This window comes from Epinephelus lanceolatus, chromosome 3, assembly GCF_041903045.1.
Source record: "Epinephelus lanceolatus isolate andai-2023 chromosome 3, ASM4190304v1, whole genome shotgun sequence".
Classification (NCBI taxonomy): Eukaryota; Metazoa; Chordata; class Actinopteri; order Perciformes; family Serranidae; genus Epinephelus; species Epinephelus lanceolatus.
In genome coordinates this window covers 35,129,809-35,144,994 of record NC_135736.1, presented here as the reverse complement: position 1 = coordinate 35,144,994, position 15,186 = coordinate 35,129,809, and the positions used below count along the sequence as shown (strand labels likewise).

General features: G+C 42.6%; 1 protein-coding gene across 7 annotated transcripts in view; it reads left to right on the top strand.

Annotated features, from left to right (window-relative positions):
- Positions 1–15,186, top strand: part of sh3pxd2aa (SH3 and PX domains 2Aa) — a 140,720-nt gene that overhangs the window by 42,778 nt on the left and 82,756 nt on the right. For all 7 annotated transcript variants that reach the window (XM_033623480.2, XM_033623478.2, XM_033623477.2 and 4 more), the window contains exons 3-5: positions 2,643–2,718; positions 5,880–5,956; positions 9,475–9,566. In XM_033623480.2, coding sequence (XP_033479371.2) covers positions 2,643–2,718; positions 5,880–5,956; positions 9,475–9,566 — 245 coding nt within the window. The remainder of the gene's footprint in view (positions 1–2,642; positions 2,719–5,879; positions 5,957–9,474; positions 9,567–15,186) is intronic.

Here is a 15,186-nt window from a genome sequence, read left to right as displayed (position 1 = left end):
GTCAAGTAGCTGTCCATTATTCGCTCACTCTACACCAGGAAACGGCAAATCAAAACACAAGGTCTGTGCCAGAAATTCACTGTACTTCAAAATAAAGTGTGTTATTCACAAAATTTTGGACTGGGACCCACCAGTTGGGAGCCACTGGTGTAGGCATTGTACTACATGTAAGTGTCCTATCCGAATTGAGACACAGCATAGGATTCGGGTGGTTAGGACTGGATCATGAATCTGGATCATGACGAGTGTAGCATTGACTCTGTCTCTCCTAGTGTCCTTTAACTCTTCACCCAAGTGGAAGCAGGTAAAGAAGAAGACAGAAGTTCAATAGAGAGGTTCATACTGATTGACAGATGGACAGAGGGAACTCGACCTGGGGACAGATGTGGCAGAAGGGGGCACAGGGGATTTAGGTGTGTGTGTGAGTGTGTAGATATCTCGATACTAGCTGTCTTCAAGTCCGACCTGGTTGTTTGCTCCCCAGAGTCTTTTACAGCCCTCTGCCATCAGATACAGAAACAGTGATGTCTCTTCTCTTCTCTTCTCTTCTCTTCTCTTCTCTTCTCTTCTCTTTAATTATATTCCTTTCTGGACTTCCACCCCCCCTACGCATGACTGTAGCAAACACTTCGCTGCATTGCTGTACAGTACGTTTGCTAGCCCTCTGCATCTCTCCTCTGCTTTGCTTTTACTTTCTCTCTAATCCCTCTTTTGAATGATTTATTTGAAGGGTGAAACTGGGTAAACACAATAGGGCTGACACACTCATCCACACCCCCTGACCTCCGCCGCATCTCTCTCTCTCTCTCTGCCTCCCTCTTCTCTTTTCCCTTTTCCCAGCTTTGTCTCCACCTCCTCTCTGTTTCCCTCCTTCCCTCCATCCTCCCGTTCCCTTTCTTTCCGCCTGCACCTCCAGCTCCAGTGTCAGCACTTCTCCTCTCACCGTGTTCCTGTCGCTGTGCTTTATGAATAAATCGGAGCTCGTTTGACTCCCGTGAGCCCCACAGCTCACCGAGCCACCGCTGCTCTGCGCCCTTGGGACCAAAGACGTGTTGACAGGCTTTGATTTTTAGAATATGTGTGATATGCTCATGTGGGGATGAAGTGCATAGGAAGGGTGCCATGCCAAAATGCTGCACACCCACATTAAAGGGGAAAGATATTACTTGATGTTTACTAGTCAAAAAAAAAAAAGTAAAGAATCTCTCGTTTCTCCATGGAAGACTTTGTTGCCGTATAATAAACCACCTGAAATGACTTAAACATCAAGTTAAAGGAATACTGAGCGTATTTTGTCTGGGTCGAGACGTGTGGAATCCGCCCACTCAATCAATGTGACTGATTCGTCTGGTGTTGTGACAGGAAACAGCAGTTTCTCAGTTGAAATAAAAAATGTTCCAGTAAGACACTGGTGTCAAGTGTTGTCAGGAAGAACCAGGACCAAAGAGAAGTAATAACAACAATGGCGAGCATTATAGACAAGATAGACGCTGCTAATGAGGCTGTTCTAATCAAACATGTCTTCTCCCAACAGCGTGTCAGATTTATGCCGATACTTTGGTCGCTAGTGATTGGTTAGGAAAAATCAAATCTGTTAGAGTGGATGCAATGTCAAAGTGAAGATGGAAACAGAGTGTAACTAGTTGACAATTCTGTCTGATATCAGGCAAAAGCATATTGCTTTCTTTCTGAGAATACAGTAATAACTCTGGTATCAATGCCATGAACACCATTATTGTTATTTCCATTTCCTCTGAAAGTTCCACCAATAGCAGTGAACATGAGCTTCTGTCTTTTTAAGCCAGAAATCTCAGAAGTCTCAAACTTGTGATTTCATCAAGTATAAAGTCTGAAGATGCTCCATAGACGATAAATGGGAGCCTGATTTTGTGATGATGAGTGATAAGTGGCACAGTGGCGCAAAATTTAAGAAATGGCCCATAGAGAGGAGATTACAGAAATATAGAGGGGAATGGAAAAAATGATTACTGGAGTGTAGGATGGGTGAGTGAGAATGTGTAGTCCAACTGCAATGTCTGCCCCCGTGTTTTCTCCATTAGTCATGAGGAATTTGCGACATCAAACATCATGCATCAGGAGAGTCTTATAAAGGGAAGTGGCTATCCCCGGCCTCTTTCTTTAACCTATGTGTTGTGTCTTCTTAGCTGGCTAGCTAGCCCCTGGTAAGCTTTCATAAAGGTAGCACAGGAAGTGCTGTGTCCACTCCCTGCCTCTGGCCCAATGTCAGCTGGGGTAGGCTCCAGCACAATAAATGAACAGCACTCCTGTCCATGTCATCGATGATTGCCAGGGACCTGCAGGGAAGTTGTTGCTTGTAGCCAACGCTTGCCGAGAAATACTTACAGGACATAACTCCTTGTATAACTACTTATTGTTGTTTTACATTTTTCTTTGTGTGTGGATTAAACAAACTAAACACCATATTAAGTGCCGGTTGGCATATTTCTAAACTTTGGAAAGGCTAGCTGTGTTTATGCTAATTGCCTCCTGGCTCCAGCTCTATACTCAACACACGACACGCGCGATTGATCTTCTTATCTCGCTCTCAGAAAAGAAAGCACATTTACCAAACTGTTGAAGCTGTGTGACTAAAATGGCTCTTTCTCCTCCTTCTTCCACAGATGCAGATACTTGACAAGTTCCCAATTGAGGGAGGGCAGAAAGACCCAAAGAAGAGGATCATCCCATTTCTCCCAGGTAATAGCCTGCTCCAGAACGCCAGTTATCTGAACAGGATCCCATATTAATAATGTATGGCTGGCACTCGCGGGGCGCCAATATGAGCTGGTTACTGATGCCTGCCTGTGCTGCATGTGTGTGTGCCTGTGTGTTACTGTGGTAATGCTGACGAGACACTCTCTGTGACTTTCAGATCTCAGCTGTGTTTGCATGCCTGTTTGTCTGTGAGATTATTCTGTTTTTAGGACATTTATGGATCAATTTGAATGTTTCTAACTGAGGTTATGATCCTTTGATTACACAGATATACAGTGTGTGTGTGTCCTAGTGTGGATTTGTGTCATGCCAAAGATGTGTGTCTCTGCTGCTGTAAGTCGTGACATTCAGGCTCATGGCGACCTACAGCGTGGCAGTGATTGATGATGGTGTTTGCAGCAGTTCAGTGTCTGGGGCAGGAGGGCTGACAGGGATTCTGCTAATCACATCGTGTCTTGTGTGTGTGCGCGCACCTGTATGTTTTTGAAGCAGACTTAAACATAGATTCATTTGGGAGTAACACACTCTTGTCTGTTTACTACAGTTTATTTTAGTAAATGCTCTGATTAAGCACCATGGCCACCACATGGTCCCAGCATCTACTGTAAATGCTCTCTATCTCCCCTCGAGCCGTCCTCCTCCTCTCCTGTGTCTTTCTCCCTATTGCTGACACACACTCACACACAAAACCAATTTGGAAACCAACCAAACGTCCACCTACCTCTTGTCTATGAAGTGAGTGGCGTCAGATGCAAACGTTATTGACTGTCTGCGTTTGTTTGTGGATACACTCTCCTGCCCTGGCTGTATGACACTCGACTTTACTTACATGAAAGTATCACAGTGTAGAAATACTCAACTAGCAAGTAAAAGTTACACATTCAAGTTAAAGTATTAGCATTAAAGTACAACATTAATGTATTTCTTGATTATACGTTGATTACAGAGGGTAAAAAGTCCAATATTTGCCTCTGAATTGTAGCAGAGTAGAAATATAAAGTCACAGAAAATGGAAATACTGAAGTAAAGTACCTCTTCACCTCTTCAGCTCCATCCCTCCCCACCATAGACCTATTTTTTTTTTTTTTAGGGTGGACCAGGGATCTTTATGGGGAGATAGCAGCTCAACAGTATATGCCGCATAGAAGTGATATACATCATCTGAAAGCAGGGAACCTGAAGATTAATTTGAGATGCAGCTCAGTTTTCAAGTCATAAATATGTAGTAAGAACTGTGTTTGGTTCGGCACCTGTTCAAACTTTGAAAGTTTAGAGCAGCGGTTCCCAACTGGTGGGTCGCATGTCCATTCTGAATGGACCGCAAGTGACTCCCCAACATGTCCAGTTTGAAAAAAAAACACACTTTATGTTGAAGTACAGTGAAGTTTCAGAACAGGTTTGTTTCAGCACAGGTCTATTTTGAAGTGCCGTTTCCTGCTGTAGAGTGAGTGTCTAACAGATCAAGACAGCAAACTAGCTCGATGACATGGCCAAACGCAAGTATGACGCACAAATGACTAAGGAGAAATCTGGACCCGTGGGTGGACCAGTTGGGAACCACTGGTTTAGAGCGTACAAGGGCTTAGAAGATTGTGACGGAAGTATATGATGGCCATTTTTGATTACGTCTCATAAGGTCTTGCAGCAATTTTGGGCTTGATATCATTTGTTATACAGACATCAAGTCTAAATTTAAGCATTTTTGATTACTCTAGAAGTGATCAAAAAATACCACAGTAAGACACCAACACCTTGAAGAACACCACAGAAAAATTTGTGATCTGCTATCAAAGACTTTTAACATTTGGAAATTTCTGTAAGACTTACATTACTAGCAATTGGATGGTGAGCACCTCTGTTCTGAAAACTGCTAAAAAAAAAACCTTATTGCCAACATACCCTTGAAACCCATCCATCCTCTGAATGCTTTAGGCCTCTAGTTTGTGGCTGTAAAGTTTCATGAGGCTGTCATTATTGCAGAGGTTAAGTCGATGGTCGATGAGGTCAAGTTTCAAAACATGGTCTCTCTACATTGAAACGGATAGTATAGGTTCCAACATCATCAAACATGAATAAAATTGGGCTCATTGGATCCACAAGAGTCTCAGCTTTCCAGTCATACACAATTTATGCAATTCCAAAACTGTTCAGGGACCCCAGTATGCAGAAATATTCAAATACAATAGGCAAAAATAACACAATTGTACTGCATGGATTTGCCCCAAACTGCAAGAGACTTTCGCAAAGTGGGCATGTCTGAACTCAATAGCCTAACTTTGGAGTGTTACTTAACTCCCTTCCCAACAAGATAGCATGGCTTGATTGGTACCGATGGATTCCTTAGGTCATCTGGTTTTACTCTAGCTTTAAAAGTCCACTACAGCCCCTGAAAGAGTAATGTTGGTCAAGGACAATGGCGTCCCTGCAAAGTGGAAGAGATACAGTGCTTGAGTGAATGTACTGAGTTTATTTCCACCATTGGTCACGACCAGTAAAATAATACCTCGCCTCATTTTTGTTCTTAACATACAACGTGAGGACCAGCTATGCTAATGCACTGATAGCATATGTGCTTGAAATAATCCGGTTTCATCTGGTAATTTAAGGCAGAAAGCCTTGACGGTGATTAAAAAACTATTATTTACCATATTGCGTAAGTGCAGCTTCTTAAATAGTCCAGCCAAATGAGCTTATTATGCAAGAAACACTCATCATTGTACACTTCTCAAACAGAATGCAGTGCAAACATTTTGATTGTGGGGGGTTGGGATACTTTAACATTCCCCCCCGGGTGGGATGAGAGGAGTGCTTAAAATGCATGACTAAATCCTATTTGTTATATTGAAAGCCATGTCACAGGCAGAGGTCATGGAATCCATAGGGGGGACAGCTGGGGCCTGGAGTGTGGGACTGAGATTGCTTGAGCCATAAAGAATCACCAGTGTACCTTAGTGACATCTGCTGCTCGGTGAGGGTATTACAGGAAGCAGCCAGAGCTAAATCTGTTGTGTTTTTGAGGAGGGTTTCTATTCTCTGTCTGTTATATCCTCTTTCTTTGCATCTATCATTGCACTTTCTCTCTGTTTTGCGTCACCTCCTCATGCATTTTGATGTCTTTCCTTTCTCCTTGTCCTCCCCTCCAGGCAAAATCCTGTTCCGGAGGAGTCATGTGCGAGACGTGGCCATGAAGCGCCTGCGTTTCATCGACGACTACTGCAGGGTAAAGAGGCCTTACTGTAAACATCCTTAAGTTCCACATCTGACTCTGGGGAATGTCCCCCAGCCTGTGAGGGGGGTCAAAGGTCACGGCTCATACCGTCCGTTCACATGCTTTGAACATGGTACATGAGACTTAATTGTGGTCACGGAAAAGTTCCCTCGCAGTGAAGAGCGTCTGAGCTATTCTGAGGAATCTGAAGAGTCTGTAATGCGCCCTGACGCTTGAGTTTTCTGAGGCTGTGAAGGACTCGTCTTGGTGGGGAAATGTTATGATCTTTTCCTACCACAGTTTGAAGGGTTGTTTATTTTCATGTGTGCCACAGTCAGGGAAGCGGAGCGACCTAGTTGTGCATCAAACTTCTCAGTCACTGCACCGCATGAGACAGACTCGGAGCTCTTCCATTATTTCAAAGTCACACTTGCTAACGACCTTATCACCTCATTTTATAAACTCAGGAGAGAAAGTTCTCCTTCAAATTAGCGTCCCCTTCCCGAAGGAAAAAAGAAACCTTGAAAGCGACGGCCTTTCGTCATTCTCTAGTTCAAGGGAGAGTCGCCTTATCACTTCCTGTTCTCTCTCTTATTAGTTTTTTTTTTTTATTAATGCCAGATTCAGATCCTTTCCTCCGTCTTGCCCTCCCCACTTCCTTCCTTCCTTCCCCTTGGCACAAAGCCACACTAACAGAAGGGAGAGGGTACATAAAATCAGATTTGGGCTCTTGTGATTGTCTCTGTACAAACAATTAGGAAGCAGTATCGTTGGCCTGCATTAGGAAAGGTTAGCCACAGTATCAGCTTAGTAATTGGGACCAAAAGAAGTTTGAGATCCAAAAGCAATTACACACATCTGAAATGAACCTGATCCTTAGCTCAGCACAGGCAAAGGCTTCCTCATTACCCAAATAACCTGGAGCGGCTCTAATGTTTACAGTTGCTATAGCGAGCCTGTTTTTTTTTTTTTTTTTTTTTTTGCCCGGTGCTGGAGTGTGCTGCACTGTTTACTTCCTACATCCTGTTTATGAGGCAAACAACAGAGAGGAAGAGTAATTACCCAGTGTTCTCAGAGGATCTGCTCTCTGGAGATTGCAGGATGCTGAGTCCAGCCAGCTGTGGGTGCACAGCGAGATACGGACTCTTCAATCACGACCGCATGGCTCTTTCAATAATATAGGATCTGATTAATGAAATATGAAGGTAGCTCAGTCTGCGCCAATTCCAATGAAAATCCCATGCCGTACATGTGTCATCACATATCTCCACGGTCCAGCACCCTGGTACTGTTCATGAGCGACTCCTTTGGTTGGAGCTGGTCAGATCATTAAATATAGATGTTAGGTCAGACATATGATCCCGTCTTTGACTGCAGTGTGGCTTTGTCAATGAACACAGAGTGGAGGAAGGATGGTTGATAATCTTTTGGTGGATGTGTAACCTGCACAGAGGCGCTCCCCCACCCTGGTTCAAACCCCCCACCCCAGACTTGAACCAGGAACCCTCTTGCTTTAAGGCGACAGTGCTAACCACTGCATCACCGTGTCATTCCCTTAAAGGGACAGTTAATCCCAAAATGACCTGTAGTGCTGTTTATCAATCTAGACTGTTTTGGTGTGAGTTGCTGAGTGTTGGAGATATCGGCTGTAGAGATGTCTGCCTCAGGGATGGGTACTGAAACCTGGTATAAAATGAGCCCTGGGGCTAAATTAGCAAAGACTGTAGCATTAATAAGTGGTATCAGTTATTTTATCGGCACTTTCAAACATTTTGGTTTCATTCATAATCCGTCAGCAGTCTCTCACCTGCTGACCTCTTATACACACACACACACACACACACACACACACACACCCACATGACATGGAGTAAGGTCAGAGAACAGCAGAGAGGCCGCAGCTCAAGTTGACAGCAGCTACACTCGTGACTGTAAGTGCAGTTAACCTTGCAAGTAAAAAGCCAATACATTATCAATGCCTGTGTTCAGCAAGCATAAATATGTAAACAGCAATATCTCATTCTCCTCCGTCCACAGTCTCTCATCCACTGTCACCAACATTATGTTGTACACAAGGACAGCACGCTAGTTTGGCTAATAGTGAATTGTTACAAATACGCTAAAATGACAGCTGTTTGTATGCAGGTTAAGCGTTTAGCTTAGTTTGCTGCTTACCTTAAAACTGGGAAAATTCTTTTACACTAAGCTGCTGGCCGACACAAACAGTGCCTCCTCCCTCTAACAGCACTAATGCTACCTGCACACAGTGAATCACATCAGCAGAGAGGGAGCAGGACTGAGGACAGGAGGACTGACTTATAGTGACTTATAAAAACTAAACTTCATGCAATATTGTCATGTCAGAAATATTGTTAATATAGTGACTTTGCTGTTTTAAAAATTACCTTTGCTGCTCTGGAAAGAACATTTAGTTATACTTAAAATGTTCAGTAATCCTGGTCTGAATTTATCATTTTTTTAATTAACTTATTTTCTAAAGAGAAATTATTCAACCGATAAGAGAATCGACAAAATCTTAACAATACCCATCCTTACTCGACAGCAAAATAGTTCCTACATGAAACTGCTCACAACAAGGTCTGTGGATTATCTTGAGTAACTGGGTCATGATTTCTGGAAAGAGACATTGCTGTTGAGTTTCTCAAATGTATTTTTTGGCACTTTGAGCATCACAAGCCGAGTGCCATCTAGTTCCATTATACTGGAGAGATGGCAGACATCTCCACCGTTGATATCTCCAACACTCTGCAACTCACACCAAAACAATCTAGACCGATAAACAGCACTACAGTTAAGAGAAAATATATGATTTTTTAATTTTGGGATGAACTGTCCCTTTAATTATATTGAAGTATATCATACATAGATCCTAATACAATTTTTCCAGAAAACCCAGTGATTTAAAGAGATTAAACATCTTTAAAGCTGCAATAGTAAACACATCACAAACATTTTATCACCTTATACAGTTGTTGTGCATGCAAACAATTGGCTATTCAACAGACATGCAGCAATATTAGCATTAAGTAGGAGCCATGTTTCTGGCAACCTGATGACTGTAAATTAAGTATTTGCATGCCTGTCAGCTCTGTGTTTGACTCCACCAGCTTCTGAGAAACACATCTCTTTGTCCTCAGCTGCTTTCTTCACCAACATATTGTTAACTCTGCCTTCCTGTGGGTGCTGGGCAGCTCGTGTACAGTGGGTTTATCAGAGCGTTTTCCTCTGAAAACAGCTGCTGCATCCAGGAATGAGGCTGTTGAGAGTTAAACAAATTCAATTAAAACAGTTAGTTTAAAGAGGCTTAAAGGCTCCATAAAGTTAAAGGAGAACTGCAGAGTTGGCTGATAATTCTCTGTTGCTTACAACACACACACACTATTTGATGCAATATTAATATAAAAAAGCAGCTTTTAATACTTGTAACTGAGAACAAGAATGTGACCTGTCAATCACCTGTAGGCTGCTGTCTCTTTAACCTCCTGTTGTCTCTCTGTCTCTGTCTGTAGGCACTGGTGCGACTCCCCCCTCAGATCTCTCAGAGCGAGGAGGTGCTGCGCTTCTTTGAGACAAAAGCTGAGGACGTCAACCCCCCTGTGGAGTAAGTGTCACACACTGTATCGTCACACACCTAAACGCATACTGTATGTGTGCAGACTAATCCATCATCAGATTTATGTCTCAAGCTCTCTAGCTCGAGACATAAATCATTACACAACAAAACGTGTGTTTATACCAAGTAGAAACAGGCTCTTTGATGTTCTCTGCTTGAGATGAGCTTGTGACCATAAATAGATAAACATGTAATCCATTATTTATTGCATCCTAGTCATATGAAACACAGATCATATAATAAACATCTTGAACTTGAAATAGTAAAAGAGAAATAGTCCAGAATTTTTGTGACCAGGAAATATGCGGATAGGTTAGGATTGATTATCAAAATAAAAATGAAAGCGTGGAGCAGAGGCCTGTGGGTGAAGTTTATTTTTTGCATTGTATTGCTGTATTGTATCGAGGGAGAGCAGCTTAAAATCACACAGCACCATGAGTTCATTTAGGTGATTTGCAGATGAGGTTTTTTTTTTTTACATTCTAACCATATGGGATGGCTGTGGCTCCGGAGGTAGAGTGGGTCGTAAACCAATCGGAAGATCAGTGGTTTGATCCCTGGCTCCTCCAGTCTGCATGTTGAAGTATCCCTTGGCAAGATACTGGACCCCATATTACTCCTGATGGCTGTTCCATCGGTGTGTGAGCGTGTTAAAGCTGTGTAGCAGGTGGCACCCTGCACGGTAGCCTCAGCCACCAGCGTGTGAATGGGTGAGTGTGACTTGTAGTGTAATAAGCACTCTGAGTGGTGAAAAGACTAGACAGGCACTATACAAGTGCAAGTCCACACTTTAGTGGAATTTTGATGACTATATTTGAGTATGTAGCAGTTTGTACAAGATCTCCTGGATGTGTTTTTAGCAAAAGCTGTACAAAATCAGCTAAGAATTTGAATTCTTTACACTAGTGGCACTGTATGTTTCTGCAAACCCCGGGTATGTTTACATTACATACGTTAAACGTTTCAACAGTGCCATGGTTGATGTGTGGTTAGGTTTAGGTAAAATCTGAACCGGTCAGTGGCGAAAAAAGCACTTTTATACGGAACGCATTTGCCCCCGTTACCGTTTTAGCTCGTTTCGCGCCTCAATACTGAACCAATTTTAGAACGAGTGGTACCCATGAATCATACGCACACATACACATGGGGAAATAGAGCCCAGGTTGAAAAATACCGACGTTATCCTTTAAAAGCAACAGTTTTTATTGTCTGTTGGTCTCTAAATCCCCATTTCAACCAAACACTTTCGGTATGGCACCTTTAGAACCAAAAGTTAAATGTGGGCGGGGTTGTTGTCACTCACTGCTCTGTCAAGCACTCACTGTATTTCCTCATCACCGATGACACAGATGGAAGTCTGCACCTTGTTTATCGTCCATCGAATGAGATTTCATACCAACATTTTCAGAACAAAATAGAACAGGCTGCAGTGAGAGTCTCTATTTAGAAATAGCGGGCTTGTGCATTGAGTCCTTCTCAGGCAAGTGCCGGGGTTTAGCGTTGCCCTAGCCCACAGGGATGACCCTCCGGGACACTTTTTTCTTCTCAGAGTGAGGATTAGAAGATAAGCAGTTCACATAATCAAATTGAAATTGATATATATATTTGAACGATTGAAAATCCACTCACTACTAAAAGTGTATGTCATCCAAGAGAGACAATAAAAACTACTTGATCACAGTTGTCATATTGAAATCAAAGTCGTCACCTCATGCATTGAGTAATACTACAAGTAAACGTTCCACCTTAAAAGTCGCCTGTAGTCGGCCCAGTGAATTAAGTTATTTTATTCTCAGACTACAGCTGCTGTGAGAGGCAGCAAACCATCCTTTTGTTTTGTAGTTACAGTTTACTAATGTAAGTAAAACTGTCCATGGTATGAACAGTGATTACACAACCTTCAAAGCCAGCTACAACTCAGCCCTGAGCAGAGTGACTGTCCACTATTGACCAATCAACAGACTGCAGTGTTCACAGCTCCACCTTTTAGTACTAGATCTGTGTGCTAGGTACCCCAACTGAGGGGGGACCAAAAATGGGGACGGTACGGAGCAGTTCCATTGGTACCATCCACAGTTTTTCACAGTGGAAACGGAAAAAAAGCGTACTGAACTGAACTGTACCGTACTGCTTGGTCGAAACGCAATTTAACCGTGGTCTGCAGCTTGGCAGACATCTTGCCAAGTGGACACACTGTCCACTATCCCGTCCACCATCCAATGACAAAGTCACCTCATAACTAAGTCACTTTAGAAACATTGATAATGATAAGTGTGATATGTTCAAATGTAAAGTACTTGTGGTTTGCAGAAATGTACAAAGCCAACATTTTCCTCTGGCAGCGGTGCTGGAGGTGCCACTACAGTAACGATGGCTTGTTTACTTTTGCCCATAACCTGGATCAGTCTATACAGACACATATGAATGCACACACAGATTCACACTCACACATACAATATGTAAACTTGCTCACACTAATTACAGGCACGACATGTAAACATACTGTTGAAATAATGACTTTGTTGATTGATTATGCTACCTCCAATAGCTCAGATGCTAACAGGCCTAGCACACATGCCTGAACATCTGTGCATCATGTTCTGAGTTTCAACATCTTGTGCATGTTATTGTGTCACACATCGCCTCAAATATACGGCATCATTGTACAGTGGCTAAGCTCATTAGCTCTCTGTCTGTTCCCACTTTCTAGTCTATTCCCAAACCAGCTCTTTCTCTCCGAGTTTGTTAAAACCTCCTACAAGGCCAGGCAGTTGGGGGGGGGGGGGGGGGCGGGCGGGGGGGGGGGGGGTGAGGGGTATGGAGAGAGAGGATTTGATGGATGTGAGAGTGGGAGGAGGAGAATGACTTGTTTCATAGCAGGAGATAGCCCCTTTGGGTAGTTTTTAATTAGAGAACACACTCTCCTCTCCAAACCTCAAATGCCAGTATCGCACTATTCATTTGTAATGTGCTCCTGTATGCACCGAGACAGCTGCACCCGAGGCGCTGCAACCGAGTACTCTTGTTAGACCCGGGCTATGGCTTTTTTTGTATTTTAATTACTTTTCTCAGCGCTTCCCCCCTCTGCTGTCAATCTGTATTTTAGAGTTTTGTCCTCACCTTTGTCTCTTGGATGAGACGAGAGGAGTGAAGCAGGCAGGATTTGGTGACCTCTGCCTGCCAGTGTTTTTCAGCATAGCGTAATAGGTTATATCTCCCTATCGTCCTCCCTCCTCTACTTCTTTGTATCTAACTCAGCCTCATAAATTCAGATACGTTTAATTGACGCGACGGCTCAAGGTTACAAACGCCAATGCGATCATTCTTTGATCAACAGCTTTCGCTTCCTCGCTGTCCATACAGCTTTCCATCTTGCCTGCGTTCTCATCTCTCTTTTACTGTCTGTCTGTCTCTCCTTCTGTCTCTCATTTGACTTATGTCCTTCATCTCCTTCAGTCTATTATTCTTTATTTTCTTCTCCCACTCTTCTCTGTGTCCTGTATATGCCTGGTTGCTAGTGTGCCTTTTTGGTTCATAAAGAAATGGCACTAATGTTGTTGCTGGAGTTGTGAAAGATGAAGCTATACTTGTGTGTTAAGCTTTGCTAATAATTCCACAAGACAGAGTGGCACAGGCCTTCATAGACGGTGTGTAAGCTATGAGCATGCAGAGTAGAGTTTATGCTTAACACGTTATTCGTTGCAATGTGCTCTGAAATGCCAGATGGTGTACAAACAAAGTATTCTTGGGATAAGCAGGAAGTCAATGAGTGTTACTAGAAGAATGTTACCAGAAAAGTAGGCTGCCTGGCAACAGTAGTAAACGCCAACGTACAGCCAAACATTGCATTTGTGTACCGTTATTGTTACCTCGGGCCCTTTTTTTTTTTTTTAGTTTTTACAGCCATCTCTTATGTTCTTCCACACCTTGCAGAAAAAAGCATCTTCTCCCCCCACTGTGGTGGGCTGTTTCCAATAATTTGAGGCCATTTGACTGTCCCTGTGGTCTCTCAATGTAGAGTTGTAAAAATCTCTTTATAGGTGAACCTTCTTGGCCAGTCCTCCTTATTGAACTGCAAAGCGCGGCACACTCAGTGGCTACCTAGTCACAAAAGTTTAGAGTTGCATGACCAAGGACTGCAACAACTTTTCGCGCCTTGGACTTGACGCAAAAAGGGTGATTATAAACCATCCATGAGCCCTAATGGATCTGTGACACACACACAGTGACATACAGACAATCTTTTAGACATTTATTTGTCATCTGCTGCAACTGAAAAGATGTTTATACCTGAGCACATATCATAGAAGTTCACTGTGGATAAAGAGACACAGCCAAACCAACCAATAATGAGCCCTAAAGAAAACATGTAGAATGAAAAAATAGAGGACCAAGGATTGACCCTTGAGGAACTCCACAAATCAAAGGAGCACAATCAGATACAAAGAACTTGTGATTAGATAAATAGGAGGAAATTCTTTTAAGTGTGTTACCAGAGATCCAAACCCACTACAGCCAGCAATCAGTGCTTGATTAGAGCAGCACTTTAATTGGAGGAACTAAACTGTAACTGTTACTTCCGCTATGATTGGACTGCAACAAGATGCCATGTGTGTCTCTGAGGAGAAGAACTTATCAAACAAGAAGATTTTCTGTACAAATCTGAACACGTGATCTGAACACCACTTCAATTAGGAATACTGCTGCAAAGTCAAGTTACAGTAGATTGACCGCAAAAATAATAACAGCTCTGGCAATTAACACATTGATATGAGTTTTTCACAGCAACATGAGACAACTAACAGAGCTGTGCCCAAACAGAAGGTGTATCAGTTATAAAAATAACATATTCAATGTAGCACTGACATGTGATTTGTGATTGGGCTGTATAAAAAATGAATTGACTCAAACACATCAAGAGAAACAAAAACAGTCAGACATTCACAAGCTGACACTGAACAGAGGCATGACAGATACAGATATTTTCTCTCCTTTCCTGCTTCTCCTCTCACGCTGCATAATCGCGCATCGTTTTGACGAGTCAACATAAATTGCCAGCGAGTACTAATTAGGCAGCAGTTAAATGACATCAAACTCTCATTCACTTTGAGCCACAGCTCCTGAAAGCAGAAAAAAAAAGTTTGGGAAAACTGCCAATAAATGAAAGAAGCCCAGTTGTGGTTAAGTTTTTATTTTTTTAATCTCTTAGACTGTCTGCTTTCCCGGATTTTTCAACTCCAGAAGAAATGAATAGACTCTTGGTGACTGTTCTTACTATGCAGGATTTTCCTAAAAAACAATAGGCCTCATTTACTATGTGAGAAGGAACATTCTTACTGTGCACACAAAATAAGTGCATGAAGGCACTGGCTGATTTTGTTCTTACCACCTCGCATATGTTGGTGAGTCTTGGTGAATATTTCTAAATTGACAGGCACGTGCCCGCTCTCTGCAATCAGCATACTGCCATGCCATGCATTTCTCTATATACAGAAATAAGTTTGCCTTCAAGTGTATAGTGGAGAAAGCAGTTAAGTTGTTTCTACTCACATATTAAGGCCCTGACACTCCAGTGTCGGACTGTCAGTAAGCGTGCATGAATGTGAAG